At 26.7% G+C, this 18,035-nt stretch overlaps 1 protein-coding gene and 1 long non-coding RNA gene across 2 annotated transcripts; one reads left to right on the top strand and one right to left on the bottom strand.

Moving 5' to 3' along the window:
- Positions 1-3,875: 3,875 nt before the first annotated feature.
- LOC105843218 (uncharacterized) lies at positions 3,876-5,012 on the top strand. Its single transcript, XM_065804490.1, has one exon. It carries the CDS (start codon positions 4,076-4,078, stop codon positions 4,895-4,897), a length of 822 nt encoding a protein of 273 aa, XP_065660562.1. The 5' UTR covers positions 3,876-4,075; the 3' UTR covers positions 4,898-5,012.
- Positions 5,013-13,443: 8,431 nt separating this feature from the next.
- Positions 13,444-17,998, bottom strand: LOC136084489 (uncharacterized). The gene is made up of 3 exons (XR_010640585.1): positions 17,905-17,998; positions 13,913-14,033; positions 13,444-13,781 (listed from the first exon to the last, which is right to left on the bottom strand). It is a non-coding gene; the product is annotated as an uncharacterized LOC136084489 (long non-coding RNA).
- Between the last annotated feature and the right edge of the window lie 37 nt (positions 17,999-18,035).

Raw genomic sequence — 18,035 nt, 5'->3', positions numbered from 1 at the left:
TTTTCTTAACATTTTATATTTTTCATGAACTTGAATTTAATTGTAAGTTATAAAAAATAAATAAAATTAAAAAGGAAAAAATTATGAAATTAATTATGTTAATAATTCAATTATTAACTCAGAAAAAATCAGTCATATACTTTTTTTAACAGTTTGTTAAGATTTGTGTTTTAGAGTTATAAAGATAAAAGAAGGAAAGTAAATAAATATTGAAGATGAAAAGTACTACTGGTCTTCTCAATAATTGTGGTTCTTCTTATAACTGCCAAAATTTCATGGAGATTAGAGTGAATAGTGAAGATTTTTTAATGTTTTAGGTTCCCTTCAAGCAATGTGAAAATATTGAAGTATGTTCATGTTTGTATCTAATGAGAATGTTTAGCAACGAATAGAGGTAATTGTAACCTGGGAACAAAGACACCCCAAAGTCTACTCCAAATGCGAGGGCGTTAAGATAACAAAATATTTTAATTTACTATTTTATACTAAATTTAATATCGTTGACAGATTTCAAATTTTATTTGATGTTTTAGAGTTCAAAAATTATATCCATGTAAAATTTTCAACATCTATAATTTGGAAAGGGTGGAAGAGCGGAAAAAAGAGCGGAATCATCACATGGTCATAACTTTTAAACACTAAAAGGTCATTGTATGAAACTTTTTGATAAATTTATTACTGTTGATAAATTTAAATTTAGTGTTTATTATTTTAAATTTAGATAACTGGTTGCCCTTACATTTGAAGTAGGATATGCAAACATCAACGCAAGATTTTGCAAAATATTCTCATTTGAAATAACCATGAGCATACCTAAATTTAAAGTTTTCACAATGCCTGAAAGTGTGTATCTATAACATCAAAATGTTCTGCGTCCTTTTAGATTAGAATAATAAATATAATAATAATAATAGTTAATAAATATTTATAAAACAAAAAATTTTATAAAACAAACTCGCAAACTAGAAATTTAGTTCACTACAATAAAATATTTGAAATGAATTGAACAAAAATAGTTAAAAACTTATTATAAAAAAGTTGAAACTAGAGGCGTGCTAATAAGAACGAAGTGGAGTTAAACCGGTGATGAAGCAGAAAACGAAGAGGTATTTTAACTGAACTGGTAATAAAGCTGAAAATGAGTCACTACGATTAACAATTGGAACAAATACTGAACAATTTTTTCGTTTCATTTTGGACAAAATTTGTTTACAATTAAATCTATTATATCTGAGCTTGTTGTACAAATATTCGACTTACCAGAAAGTTAATACAGAAAAGCAAACATTACAAATAACAAAGACAACCGCAACTGGTTTTTTTGACAGGTATGTAGTGTGATGAATGCGAGTTGATACGCTGATCGATGCCTTTCTCGCGTTTTTTATCACGCAAAGCAAAAATAAAGTTACCGAGAGTCCAATCAAAATTCTCATGAATTTTAATAACTGACGTTTCAAACTATTTTACACTCCAAAATAATTTTGTTAGAATTGCGGTACTTTAATTAACATTAATAAGTGTTTTAAAATTTAATTTTTACACTAAAACTATTTATAAATTCATGTAACAAAAATAATCAAAATACAAGCTTTTTTTTTTTAATTTCTTTTCCCAGTTTTTGTTTTTTTTATTTTTTTATCCTTATAATTTTTAAATCTTTCTATTATTTTTGTAATCGCCGTCTTTAGTATACATTTAAAAAAAAAAAAAATTTAAATTTAAATTTTATTTATTTTTTGATAATTAAATTTCGCTTAGAAAGTCAAACAAAGCAGCAGGTTTTAAAAGTTTGCGCAACATGCGCTGCAACATCGGCATGTTTCCTTAAAAACGTAATAAAATTACAGTTACATAATGTGTTTAAAACCGTTTGCGCTTTGCTTTACAGTGAAATATATTTAGCATTACTGTGTAATAGATATAAATACACCAATTTACAATTGTTCAATAGTATAAAATAGTTAGAGAATTACTTTGGCCTTACAACCTTCAATGACATAAAAAATTCAAAACTCAATGTTGAGAATAATATGTCTAAAGTTTGATTATTAATTTGAGATTATATAAATACAGTTTAACGATATTTTTTTAATATATATTTAATTTTTTTTTTTTTTTTGGGCTATTTAAAAATAGTTACAACAAAAAGAATATTTAAATGACTGAGGCAAAAAGATTATAGCTGTCCAGTCACTAAACCCCGTAAATATAGTACCATATAGTAGTACAAAAAGTTATTTAAACCAAACTATAACAATAAAGTATAATAGTGTTAAAAAATATTAAATTGAGCACTTTAAAAGAAAACCTGTACCTATCTTAATAATATCTCTGCACCGTTTTGATCTCAAGTTCATTTCGGTGACAGAACCAGGATTATCATTAAACGCCGAAAATCGCATACAAAATGTTAAAAATTGTATATAAAGTGTTTATTAAAAGATTTAATACCTTTGTTGGTTGCAGAACTTAAAAAAAAAATCGATTAGTAAAACTTTTGTAAAAGCTTATGTTTAAAAAATAAAATTTTAAGTAACGTTTTTTGAAGGTTTATTTTATGTATTAAATAGTTACGGCAAACTATTCTATCGGTTTATTACGGCAGACTATTCTGTCGGTTTTGATTTTGATTTTATGCGTCAGTTGAGTTCCATTGCGTCTTAGTGGAATTAAAACTAAAAACTGAGTAACGTAATTACGTGAAAATAAATAATCTTACAAGAAAACTGTTGGAAAGGAGTGAATAACCGATAATCTAAGACGCGGCTAATTTTCATGTCATTTATTTTTTTAACAAATCAGTTTGTAAAATTTTCAACATTTTATAAAAATCACTTTCAAAATCGTCTCGAAACTACGATAGTCTCGAGACTATTTTGTTATATATTTTCATGTCATTTATTTTTATAATAGTTGAGAGAAACGATTGTTTCTCTTCGCCGGAACTATTTTATCCATATAATTCGCTTCTTAGAAATATCGATTAAAGTTGCTTTTAGAAATATCAAAATTCGTAATTATTTGCATTGTAAGATAAAAAATTAACGCGGAGGTCGATAGAACTAATATCCTTGTTTATTAAACTAAAATAAAAAAGAGAAATAGTTTGAAAAAAAAAATCTTATTATTTGTAAACTTTCTTATAAAACAGCAAAACGACTTTATTTAAACGCCTCTTTCAAACGCCGTAAGAGACCCCGCTGCGAAACTCTTCGTTTGGACGCTTCTTTTAAAACGCTTCTTTCAAACGCCTATTCTAAACGCACTGGGATTTTTTTCTTCGAAATCTTTATATAAATAAAAAATAATAAGATAAAATTTTTTTTAACATGCGAGGTTACGAAAGAGGAAGTTGTTCAAACATTTTCCAAAATACCCTCACCCTAAAACTCTTTGCTATTTATATTATTAAACAAGTTACATTAATTAGTGAAATTATTTTACTTTAATTAACTTGTTTTATTAAATATTTAAATATTTCTTTTATAAAAATACTATGCAAATTTTTTTTAAAAATAACTTAAATTTTATTATATATTTATTCCAAGAATTTCCCTCTCCACCAAAGCGAGGTTCATTTAAGTCCACAATCTGAAAATAGAGTAATTGAGAATGGTTTTGGTATGCTTCGATAACTTGACAAAATATCGAAAGAAAAAAAAAACCCGCTTTCCCTGTTTAGTTACCCAAACTACTTTTTTTTTATTATTGTTTTTGTTGTTGTTGTTGTTAATGCAAACAAAATTTTGACATCTCGGCTTTATTTTATTACTTTCATGATGCAATAACAATTTTCAGAATATATTTTAAACAAAATAATATTTATTATTGTTGACTTTTTTTGCTTTTGCATCATAAATGATCTTTTCATCTCTTGTCGTTTCAACTTAAACTACAAACAGCTTGTCTGATTAAAACATAAAATGCATGACTGGTCTCGAAGTATATAATGCTGTTTGCCAAGCAAATACCTCTGCAGTTTTCAGTTCTTCAGATTTGAGAGCAGCTTAAAAGTGCTTTGTAAAAAGTAATCCAATCCAATTGCTTTCTTTAACAAAAGAATATTTTCAAAATGTCTTGCAACGAAGGTTTATGGAGTGGCGATGTCCAAAGATGCTTCGAAGAAGCGGTAAAATTATACCCGCCGTGTGGTCGCCAAAAAATTATGGTGACGTCTCGAGACAAAATGTATGGCAGAAACGAGCTTATTGCACGATACATATTTGCAAAAACAAACAAGATCAGAACTAGAAAGCAAGTCGCAAGTCATATTCAAGTTTTAAGTAGAAAGGAATCTCGATGTAACTCGACGAGCGGAGAGTTTGCTAAACTAAGCCTCGAAGAGAGACTACAATTTTCACAAAGTCCTACCCTGGATAGAGGCATATTTTTTAACACGAATGCTTCAGAAGACTTACATAAAAACAATTTTTTTAATGAATATGATAACAGAGTAAACAGAAACATGACAAAAACAACCCAGTTTTGGAACTCATACCCAAGAATTTGCCCAACTGACACATCTTTTGATAATATTTACACAAAAGAATACGCTTATAACGATTACTCGCTATACGGAGTAATGAATGAAGAAAACCCCAACAACCAAGCTAACAAAATTTGTATAGAAAACAAACCTTTCGGAGAAGATATTTTTTTGCAAGAACAAGCAAAACTAAAACAGAAAATGTCTTATATTGCTAAATCAAAAAATGTGAACCCTCAAAGATATTCTTATCATCACCCAGCAACACCTGTTAGTCATCACCCAACATCAAACGTCAATTATCCTGAGAAATACAGAGACGATAAATTTCAAGTTTCAGTTGATGGACTTGAAACATTTTTCGATCTTTCTCCATTTCATTCTTCGAATATATATCAACAATTTTGAACAGTATTATATATTATTTATTGAAATTTTTGTTCTCTTTTTGACGTAACAAGAATATTGTAAATTTTTAACGCAATTGTATGCATGATTTTTATGCCGAATAAATTTTTTTTTTTACTAAGTAACGTTTCTTAATTGCGTTCTTTACATTAAACAATTGTATTTTTACTGTTAAACAACAACTACTGAAATCTGAAGTAAAATGAAATAAGTGCAAAAATAAAAAATAAAAAAAACCCACTTAACTCAATTTAGTCATAGTAATTATGTAGGAAAATTTTCTCTGTTTACTTTAAAAATTATTCTTTATGCCAGCTTTCATATTTTTTTATTTCTTTCTCACTTTTTGTTTCATTCTTACTTTTTATATCATTCTTACTTTTTAATTCTTCTTTACATTTTATTCTTACTTTTTATTTCTTTTAAGCTTCATACTTTCACTAAAACAAAATCACGCGGCTCATAAAATACCCCTGGCGAGGTTTAAAAAAAAGTAAACGAGTATTTGTTATAGGTAAGCAACTGGAGTAGCATAAACAACCACTTATATAGTTTTAAAATTGAAAATAAAAATTATACTCATTAAAAAAGTAAATTAAAAGAAATAGCAAAAAGGAATATATATATATATATATATATATATATATATATATATATATATATATATATATATATATATATATATATATATATATATATATATATATATATATATATATATATATATATATATATATATATATATATATATATATATATATATATAATGTAATTGTATGAATAGAAACATAATTGGTTATTAAAAGTTATTACATTTATAACTTTAAACCTACATTTTGCCATAGTTTATTAAAAAAATCTCTTTTTCGATTATGTAGTAATTATTTGATAGCCGCTTTAATTTACATGGTTAAATTGCTTCCTTAAAATGAGTTGTGGTTAAATATCAAATTATTATACTGGTTTAAATATTTCTTCTAAATATTTATATTCTAATAGCTTCTTTTTTTTAATTTTGTTTTTTATTTTTATTTTTTTTTTATTTACTTTTATTTCGTTGTTGTTGTTTTTAAGGCACTTGAAGAAGAATAAACTTGAATAACATAATTTAACAATGTTGATAAACAACTGAGTATGATTAATAAAATAAAAATTATCGTAAGTTTTGAAGAAAGTAAAATAAAATAAAAATGTCGCTATTGTTATTTGTTATTTTATACACTGTTGTTTAAATTTTAAAATGATGCCCAAAATAGCGCTAAAAAATGGTATTAAAATGTTTAAAATATTTGAGTAAAAATGCGAATTAAAATGCGTAGAATTGCAAATATTTGTGTAAAAATGCGAATTAAAATGCGTGGAATTGCAAATATGTGAGTAAAAGTTCAAATTAAAATGCGTAAAATTACAAATATTTTTTAGAAATGCGAACTAAAAAAGGTGATAAATACTCATAATAAGTAAAAATGTGATCAAAAGTTTGTAAAACGTTAAACAAATATTTGTACGATTAAAATCAACGCTGTGAAAATAATGTTTGTATATTGCAATAGTTTTTGTATGTATACTGTAGTTGTTTATGTATGTATATCGCAGTTGTTTATGTATGTATGTTGCAGTAATTTATTAGATATTGGTATAAGCAAAAAGTATCGAGGAATTATCAGGATATAATCATAAATTGATTCAGATTTAGATTTAAAGCGAACTCTAAGATTAAGTTCTAACTGAAAAATTTGTTTTACTATTGTAAAGAACTGAGAAATTCTTAACAATAAAAAAAAATGATCTTCCTGACAACCTTACATCTAAAGTAGCTCTTTTTGCTGATGACTTAACTTTGTACTCTTGTCTTGACAAAAGGTCAACCTATTTGGTTGCTTTGAACAGGCAGCCGATCCTGAATCTGATCTAACATCTGTAACAGATTGGGGCTTGCAGTGGCTTGTGAATTTTAAATTCAACAAAACTCAGTTTTTTACTGCAAACAACTATTGCAATACAGTCAACATTCCTATATTAATGAGCAGGAAAATTCTTACTGATTCCTCTTCTTTACATTTTTTTGGATTATCATTCACTAATGACCTTTCATGGAAACCATATATACAATATTTTGCTAAATTAGCATCTGTAAGGTTGCTTTTCTTTGCTTGACTCGTTATTCAGCAAAGTGCTTTAAAAACTTTTTCTTCCGCACACTTTAGCCCTTTGGAACTCTCTCCCATCTTCATATAACCTACAACTTTTTAAGTCTTCAGTCAACCGTTTTCTTGTTCTATAACTCTAATCTTTTTTTTCTAGTGACTCCAGAATTAATAGTGGTTGCTTTCAGCCTTAGCGGGATTTAATCAGAATTAAAAAAAAACAAGTAGAACAAATATTTGGCTAAAATTTTTTTGTGCAAATCTAATTGCTTTTGAATGTAGTCAGAAAAATAGATTTACTTCAAAATGTCAGACTTAACATACCGGACCAATTCGAATTTTATTAGACCTGATTAACTTTAACGGGACATTCATAATGTCTGTAATTTTCTGCTTTTTAATTTTTTTAATTAGCTTCGTCTTTTTTTGTTTGTTTGTCGTCAAAAATATTTAATTGTTTGGGTATAGAAATCATATAAGGATATTGTAGCAAGAATAATAATTTAAATTTTATAAATTTAAATTTTATTTTTTAATAAAGAACTTCTTTTTTTTTTAAGTGCCCCAAGAAGTCCTAACGGTCTTATCATAGAGCACCACGGAGGAGTATTTAAAAGGAAGTTCACGCTTTCTTTTTTACCGATGGCATATTTTGAAACCCTATACAACCTCAGAATAGGCAGAGATATGGAATCTGATTCGCTGATTTTGAAAGAGGGGCTTTTGCGCGTATGTTTAAATCAAAGTTAATGTCAAAAACCGTATTGAATAATTAAAGTAAATTTGAGTAATTGCATAAAAAACCAAATAATAAAAGCAAAAAAAATTATGATTTTTCTATCCAATTTTGTACAATATAGTAGAAATACTTTTACAAAACCTCACAACTCAAAACATCCGTGATTTTCAGAATTTTTTCTTAAAAATAACTTTTTTAAATTTTTTCTTAAAAATTAAAAAAAAATTATTTTGTTTTTAAAAAGATTTAAAAAAATTAGTTTTTATAACTCTAAGATATAAAAAAGACAACCATTGTAACAAACTATAAACCAGATGGTAAAACTTGTCTATGCTGTGATTCTCATACGATAAATTTTTTAAAATAGTTTAAAAATTTACCATCAATTTAATATCAATGGACTATTATTTAAAATTTACCATCAATTTAATATCAATAGACTATTATTAACTTGATATAATTTTTTTTCAAATTAAGTTCCCATTAATCTATCATTTAGCAAGAGAAGTATTTTGAAAAAATAACCTAATTTCTTTTCAGAACTTTACACTTATTACTCCCATATATAAATTATATACAACACTAAAAAACTTTTCGAATATTGCTCTTTGGTTGTTATAGCTAGCCCAGATAATTTGCAACACTCTTAAATTAAAAACAATTGCAAGCAAGAGCGAATTTCGATCCTTTGGTAATGTATAGTTATAAAAGATTATAAAGCATTGTAGCATAATAAGTTTTGTAAGCATTGTAGATAAGTTATTAGAAAAAATCTATAACCTGATATCAACAAGTGTGTTTTGATATAGCAAACTGATTACCAAAAGGAATAACTCTTAACTTACCACACCTTTTTAACTAAATGTAAAAAAGTAGAAAAAAAAAAAATTGCAAACATGCAAGATCATGTTGATGTTTATTTCAATTTCAAATCTCAATACATGTTTGTTAATATATACAACTTTTAAGCTGAAGATTTAGCTTTTAACCTGAACAAAATATTGATTATTGTATTTTATAATTAATATAAAATGTTTATCTTTTAATAGCAACTGATGGCAAATAATATTAAATAAAGCAACAAACTTTGATAAATTTTATATTTATAACGCTACTAATTTATTTTACATAATATGCTCCAGAAAAAAAGAGAAAAAAAAATTTATCTGCTGTAAAAAAATTTAAAAAAAAACCTTAAATAAAATGTACTCCGTATTAGAAATTTTATGAATAGTTTCGTTATGTAATTTTTGGTTTAACTAATAAAATCAAGTGTGCTTTTTTTGAGTTTCTGTGAATATTTCTTATTTAATAATATAAAAACAGAGATGTGTCATGTTTTATTTTGATGTAATATTAACAATTTTTTTTTAACTTGCTTCTTCAAATGTAAAAGCTAATTTTGATGAAGGTTTTTTTATTAAAAAAATTTCCATAATTCACCTTTATTTGGTTAAACTTTTTGCCTTTAATACTCTTTGCTATCTTGTAATACCAATGCTTATATGTAACTGTACAAAAAAACCGTTCGGTAAAAACAAATAAATATCACTTTTTTTGCTAAATTTTCCAATAGATTATTATCCAATTTATTACTCAAATTATTTCCATTAGATTAATATCTAATTTTCATCCTATATATATATATATATATATATATATATATATATATATATATATATATATATATATATATATATATATATATATATATATATATATATATATATATATATATATATATATATATATATATATATAGAAAAATATTGACGTATGCCTTATCAGCCTTCTCAAAATTTAGGTTAAACAGTAACTTCTTTGGGGTTACAAACATACATACAAAACGCATTTTATAATAACAAAAATATTCATAGCATGACAACTGATTTTGTATTTTGTTTGATAATTTTATTGTATTTTTTTTATTACTCTTTTTTCATTAAAACGTTTAATTTTAATTTACTTTAATACCACTTTAATTTGGTTTTTTAAATCTTTTTTATTTACAATTATTACAATGCCTAAAATGCCACAATCATTTGCCATAATCCACTTTTATTTATGCCATAATCCACTTTTATTTGGTTAACTTATTTGATTTTTTCTTCCTTTTAATGTCAGTGTTTATATGTAACTGTACAAAAAATTACTGTTCAGTAAACAAACATATAAATTTCACTTCTTTTGTTAAATTTTCAAATAATATCTTATATATAAGTTAATGTAGCCTACAAAAATTTTTTTAAATTTTTAAAAAGTGTTTAATGGTTTAACACGATGTTTTATTAGAGTAAGGTAATAAAAAAATATATCAGTCTCCTCCAAACTATGGTTGAAACAAAACATGAAAACAAAATCTCCTCAGAGCTCGAATGGCTTAAAGATCCATAAAAAAAAGGGAGCAAAAATAAATAAAGAAGAGCAAAAGATCTTTTGGCATTACATGGTGCGTATTTTTATTCCGCATATAGATTAGTCCGGACAATCTTAGCGGAAGGAGGATTTTACTTGCATTTCTTAAAGATTTTTCTAATTTTAATTTTTTATATATTCTTTTACGGAATTAGTTTTGTAGTTTGGAATTAAGAATGGACAACGCATAGTGTAGCGCCTGCCCTAGATTTTAACGTCTCTGTAAATAAGTAGTTTCGCGAATTAAAACGGATACTATAAAGTCCATTCTAGTATGTTATTTAAGGCAAATCTAGCTTTAATTAGGTTAGTCGGAAAACGAGCTAAAACTTTTTGTCGGTAAATAAACTTGCGACGTTTATGTTATGAATTTACACATGTCAAATTTGTTTAATTTGTTTTATTTAATTATCGTTTAAAATAAGCTTTACAGTGTTTTTCACAAAATAAAAATATAAAGACAAAAAAATATCGACCAAAATAAAGTATAAAAATAAATTTGTTATTAAATGTAAAACTGCAAATTAGATTGTCCAATTTGCAGTTTTACATTTCTCGGTATGGTAAAATATTGGTCATACCAATAAGCTATCTGCTTTCAATATAGTCTTAGCATAGCATTAAATATTTTTAGGTAGTTTTATGTGGTGTTTGACTTCCGCTAAAGTATACAAAGTTTTTGTAAATATTTCCGTACGGTTTCGTTAAAAATGTAATAACCTGTTAACACGATTTTTCAGTAAATTAATCGGTTCGTACAATTTCAGTAAAGGGTGAACTTCAAGGTTACACAGATTTCACAGTTTTATGAAGCTTTATGTTTTATAGAAGGTTTTACTCTCATTTTACATCTCACTCTTAAGATTCAAATTTTGGTCCAAAATAGATAAAAATCAGTTTAAAAAAATAAAAAAACTTGCGGAGAAATATAAACATAAAACACGGTAAAGTTTTAACGTAAAATACTGTTAAAACAAAGGTAAAACACGAAATGACAATTTTATAAAAAGAAACCGCTTAAACCTAAAGTAAAAATATCGTCGTATTAGTACAGCTGAAAAATTGTACCCAGATCCGTAGACAACTTCTTTCTATCGATCAGATAATTAAACTCTTTTACTGCATATTCCCCGCAATCTCAAAAATAATTAATCGAGATTAATCGAGATAATTAAAGCTAATCTGTAATAGTTTTTTCAATATTGAATCATATGCCTTTATATTTTTAAAAATATGTGGCTATGAAAATAGCCGTTATTCAAAAATTTGATAATCTTTATTTCAGCAAAATTATGCTTTTTTCATTTTATTTCTCAGTATTCGCACTGCTCCATTATCGTGTTAGTTTCTAAAAAAAAATTTAAAAAATGAAATAGTAAAAAAGTTTTTTTGCTTGCTAAAACTATAAAAAATATTACTTTTTTATTTGCAGACTTTTTCTTGTATTTACAGCTATTGCAATACCATACATTCGATCTTGGCACTGATTTTAAAGATATACATTTAAGATGAAACCAGTTATCACATGAATCACAGCCTACCATCGTATTGCCATTTTCTGACCTTTTAGATTTACAAATACAAAACACATTATCATCTTCATTGATAGTTTCATTTGATATTAAGGCAGGCAACTTCATTCCTGATTTAAGTTCTCTTGTAACTAATTCCTTCAAAACAAACATATTCCAAAAAATATCACATTTATTAAACACTGATTCGATAAAACTGCTGTCAGATTCAATACATAAAACTATAAACTCACTGGGTGTCCATACCATAAAATAATAATAACTAACACCAGTAACTCTCATTTTAAGCTGAACCTGGAAAAAATATTTGTGCTGTTTTTGTAAAAAATATTTCCCATCTGTATTTACACTAACATAAAAAACATCTTTCAATATTTCTTCTTTCAAAGATTTATCTCTTGAAATATAAGGACATTTAATTTCCAAAACACCATGCCCACAACAAGTGCAATAAACAAAAGCATCAGGAGATGCCATACCATGGTTTTTTATAGTCTATACAAAGTCCTAATTTTTCAACTTTCAAATTTTGATGGACAACAATCTCAGAAAGTGGCACAGAAAAATGAGATTTATTGTAGTCTGAATAAATTTGTGCATATAAAGTCAATGCATTTTTCTCATTTTCTGATTCCCCAAACTATTGGAGGACTTTTTATTATTATATTCTTTTCAGAACAAATATTTAAAATTAATGATTTAGGTGGTGTTTCAACTCTAGCATGAAAAACATGATACAAAGTAGAACCAGTTATTCGGCCTACTTGTACCTGATACCAAGAATCACACAATGAGTGATTTCGAGTTGCTTCTTCAACATAAACGATGTCATCAGAATTAATTTTTAAAACCTTTTTTTCTCTGTTTTATAATTTTCAATGAAAAAATTTCTATGAGATAATGGTAATTTTGCCACAACAGTAGATTCTAGGTGAATTCATCATCGTAATTTTTGAACAAATGAAGAGCAGCTATTTTGGGCTGTACACTTTGCAAATCTGACAAAAACTCCTTTTTTTCAATATTGGTTGGAGAAACAGGCATTTTTTCTTATTCTGGAGAAAAGATGCGTAAACGATGTGGAAACTTAAAAAAAAGTGTAAGCAAACATAAATATTCACAAAGCAAAAATAAATATTCACCAAACAAACATAAATATTTACACCAGCCAATCAAACTAATAGATATTGGAATTAAATTGGCATTTAAACAACTATATAAAAATATTCCTTACATGAAGTCTTAATCAGGTAATGATAAAGATTTTGAGCTGCCGTGGTGCAGTGGTTAAAGTTCTGGCTCAGGTCCTAGGTTCGACGCCAGCTCTACCCCAACAAGCGACATTGGTACGGAAAGAGGCGTGAACTTCCTGCTAAATGCTCTCCCGCGGTGCTCTGTGATAAGACCGTAAGGACTTCTGGGAGCACCTAAAATAACTAAAAAAAAAAAGATTATGATAACTTAAAGAAGGTTATTGACTCGGACCTTCAGTCCAAGAATCGGCTTGATACTTATATGGACCCAGCAAGCATTTCAACGTTGATTCAACGTCGATAACGCGTTGATTTATTGACTTTGATTTTAGCGTTGAAATGGAAACAAAATATCGACGTTGAAATATCAACATTGATTCAACGTCAATAAATTAACATAGAACTGATGTTGATTTATAAACGTTGATTTAAGCGTTGATTTGGAAACAAGAAATTGACGTTCTAATATCTACATCGATTCAACGTAAAAAAAACAACGTTGAAACATAACACTTTAAAAAGTTTACAAAAATGTATATGTTAAAGTTTTTTACAAAGGAGATAATTTCTTTTTCTTTTTCGAAACTACTTCCGCTTTCACTTGACTCAACGTCATTGTCTACTACGAATTCATCCTGATTTTTTTCTTTATCACTTTCGTGACTTCATCGTCTATTTCGTGGTTGTCAGATTTCCGTTTACCTCCATTCAAACGATAAGGTGCATACTTTAGGCAAGAGGCTATAAATAATCTAGTTTCTTTGTCTGTTGCCTTAGGCTCAAAGTGCTTAATCGATTCTAAAAAATAAATGCAAAAACATTCAAATTTGGTCAAGTGAATAAAATTGTATAGAAAGGAGGAAAGAATATCTTCAATTTATTATTATTCTTTTCCAATTTTCAACATTTAAAATTAAAATTATAGCTACCAATTACTGTTTTGTAAACATTTAACCATTCTGGTTCCATTAATTGTGTGTAACTTTTTAGATATTTCTTTTATTTGCAAAGTTATTTGGACCAACCTCCGTAATACTATATGTTGAAATCCTGAGTTTGAAAATAGAAAGTACTTTATAAATATAACTAACATATATATATATATATATATATATATATATATATATATATATATATATATATATATATATATATATATATATATATATATATATATATATATATATATATATTATATATATACATAAAATATAGTATATATATATACATAAAATATAGTGTATATATATATATATATATATATATAGAACCCTTGGATGTTGTCCGAAAGTTTTTTCCATATTTTGTTGACAAAAAGTAAAAATTAAAATGCAAGACCGGAATTTTTTTTTTTTAATAATGATAGACTGCCTGCCCCAACCAAACCCTCAGTCGATGTAGCAGCACTCCCTTGCGAGTCAGGCTATTTGTCAGTCGATGTAGCAGCACTCCCTTGCGAGTCAGGCTATTTGTCAGTCGATGTAGCAGCACTCCCTTGCGAGTCAGGCTATAAGATAGTCGATGTAGCAACACTCCGCGCATGATTTACAGTAAAAAAAATAAAAATAAAAACATTTTATTAAAAAAAATAAAAATAAAAACATTTTATTAAAAAAAATAAAAATAAAAACATTGTTTATATTGTTAAAAACATTCAAAATGTTATAAAAACATTCAGAATGTTTTTAAAAACATTCTGGTCAATTAAATTTGCGTTTTTGTGGTTTTTTTAAAAAACGATTAATTTGTAATTAAATTAATGGTTTTTACTTTCGTCCAACACGGAAATGTTGGACGAAAGTCAAAAGTAATTAAAAGTGACGTATGTGTTGGCGTAAGAATCACTTTTTTCCTTCCGCTCTTCCTAAAGCCAACAAACTATAGAGCTATATATCTATATATATATATATATATATATATATATATATATATCTATATATATATATATATATATACATACATATATTATAGTATATATTACATATATAAAATACATATATTATAGTATATATTACATATATATAGTACATATATTATAGTATATATTACATATATATAATACATATATTATAGTATATATTACATATATATATATATATATAATATATACTATATAATACATATATTATAGTATATATTACATATATATACATAATATATACTATATTATATATATATATAATATATATATATATATACTATATTAAATGATTTACTTGAATGAATGTTGCATACAAAACAACAGCAAGTTAAAGGACAGCTGAAACTCACAAATGATATAGTAAAGAAACCTACCATTATCTTTTATTATTAAATATTCACTGTATATGACACAAAGTCAGCCATGCTATACATACAGTCTGTTCAACTGACTAGAGGCTACCTGCTAACTGTTTTAGAAAACAAATAATTCTACTCCACTTCAGATACCCCTGGTAACATTACAGTCACATGACATATTCGCAGTTAATCTTATAACTTATTCAAAATACAAAATTCCATATAATTTTAGAATATGAGTTGTGAAATATATATACAGATTATTAGTTTGTTAACTAAATATACAAGTTAATGTTACTATATTGGTGTAATTCTATTTAAATTTTCCAGATTATCAAGTTGCAATAGTTTGTTATTTTTAAAATACATGTTATCGGACTTCTAGTATTCACAACTAGCTTACGTTACACTAGTTTTAATGACTTTCAACCAATTTTATATTAACAACTCATACCATCAAGACATTATAATACAGTAGACACACACAAGAACACTGCATTGACTGTCTACATTACATACACATCTATAAGACTCAAAACAGTTCACAACTCTCACTGACCCTCGTTAAACTGCAACAAAGCACTGCACTTATCGACACTCATGTCAAAAAAGTGACTTACAATTGCATGCAAGTTGTACTGAGCCCCACTAAGTGTCTTCTGGTCCCAGTGTCAATTCAGAAGTCTGTGGCAATTGCCCTGACAGGATACTCCAAGAATAGTCCTTTTGGGATAACAGAATGGGATACCTTAACAAGATACCCTGGTGTACCAGAGTATCTTGTTAAGGTGACCCAGAGTGGAACTTCTTTTGGGATGTCGGTTTTAGGCAAAAGCTGGAGGTCTTCTTGTGTTTGTACTGTACCATAAAGCGCAAACCCATACCGTACTCGAGACATCTATGACACACTTATATCAATAATGTATGTTTACCCTAATAATACAGACCATAATAACTACTTATAAAACGAATAACTCTGCTCCATCACTGATACTGTCTACACTCACACTGCTGGACACTAACGACAACTTAGGAGAACAACAGAAAATGACTCTTACGTATCTCGACAATTGTTTATTGTTATTTTTTGTTTTTACAACATTTTACTTATCATTTCTTTAGTATTTTTCTACTTTGAGGCTCTTTTTTTCTACTGGACATCTGTTCTTTTGTACTTTTATCTCACTCTGCTAAACTCTTTTTAACTTATTATTCATCTCTAAGGCGTTCACTGCTTGGTGCAGCTTCACAAAAATGCATTGCATTTACAACATAATAATTTTTGTCAGGAGTTTTGATTTCATTTTGTAATAAAATTGATAATTCGTTTACAAAATCAAACATAAAGCTCTCTTCAGAAGAAGGTTTGCTCTTTCAAAATGGTTGAATACTTGAAAATGAGCAAAGTATGGGCCATAAAGCGACTGAAGTACTTTTAAATAATGGCATCCCATCAACATTCACAACTAATTCAATTTTCTCCAGATCTGGAAATTTACTTTTATGTTTTAAAATACTAGTTTCCAAACCATAACAAATGTAATCGCCACCACACTTCTTCTGCAAAGGAATGTTACATGGAGTTTTCAATAATTGGAAAATCCGCATGGCCATTGTTTTTCAAAATAAAAAGAAGTTGATTCGATGCAGAATAAGAAGTTTGGTTCACAACAACCCATTCCGCTAATTTTTCACGTAGATTTCCATTTACTGTTTTTTCTATGTCATCTATAATGTCTGATTCTGATTCTTGTGTTTTGAATCATGGAAACATTTATATCTATACGTTTCCATGATTCAAGACACAAGAATCAGAACTACCTGAGTCAAGATTGGAATCTGAGTCAAAATCTGTTTCTTCAACACCTTTAAGTTTTTCCTCAATTGATTCTTCTGAAACAACTCTATAATCTGAAATAAATATTAATTGTTAATTTTTTTGTTGTTGTATTATCTGTCTCAGTAAATAAATCAATTACTATTTTATTCATTTTTCTCCATTACATATTCTGTGATGACATATCAACTGAATACTTTTATTTCTATAAATAAATATATTATCAGGCTAGCTAGGAATATATTTTATATAGCGTTTTTGCAATATTGGGAATAATATTGTTATTGTTCTACAAAATATTAAGATTTTTTTATAAAATTGTCATGTGCTCGATGAATGATTTCAGAGCTATATAAGTTTGTATACGAGATTAAATAAAAATAAGTACATAATTTTTTTACAACTTAAAGTTATAAGCAGAGTCTTAAATGTAATTTACAAATGTATAGTGTCAGCCCCAAACAAAAGTATATATTGGACTATTAGAAAGAGAATGGAAAAAGAGATGGGCAAACCACAAACAATCATTTGTAAACAGAAAACTACAAAATTCAACCACCCTTTCCAAATACAAATGGAACATAAAGAAAACCTTAAAATAACACCCAATTAATTTTTGTAACTAATTAGTTACAAAAAAATAAAAAATGTATCTTTGTAAATGAAGCTTTGTAAAACAATGTTTCGTAAGAAAAAGAGAATTCTTTTCAATAATCATTAATAATATTAAAATTGAAGCATTTTTACTTCCAACCAGGAGAATAAAAAACGAAAATTATAAACTAAAAAATCTTTAATTATTACCCATAAATGAAAAACACATATGTAATATTGTAAATACTACCAAATTTAAATAAAATACAATTAAAAATAGAACATTTCTGCGAGTGATTAGCCATCTTTATTTTTAAGAAGTCTTATTTGTCTCGATATCA

Source organism: Hydra vulgaris, chromosome 09 (assembly GCF_038396675.1).
Source record: "Hydra vulgaris chromosome 09, alternate assembly HydraT2T_AEP".
NCBI classification, from domain to species: Eukaryota; Metazoa; Cnidaria; class Hydrozoa; order Anthoathecata; family Hydridae; genus Hydra; species Hydra vulgaris.
Note: the sequence above shows the minus strand (reverse complement) of the source record. Positions and strands in the feature narration are given on the sequence as shown.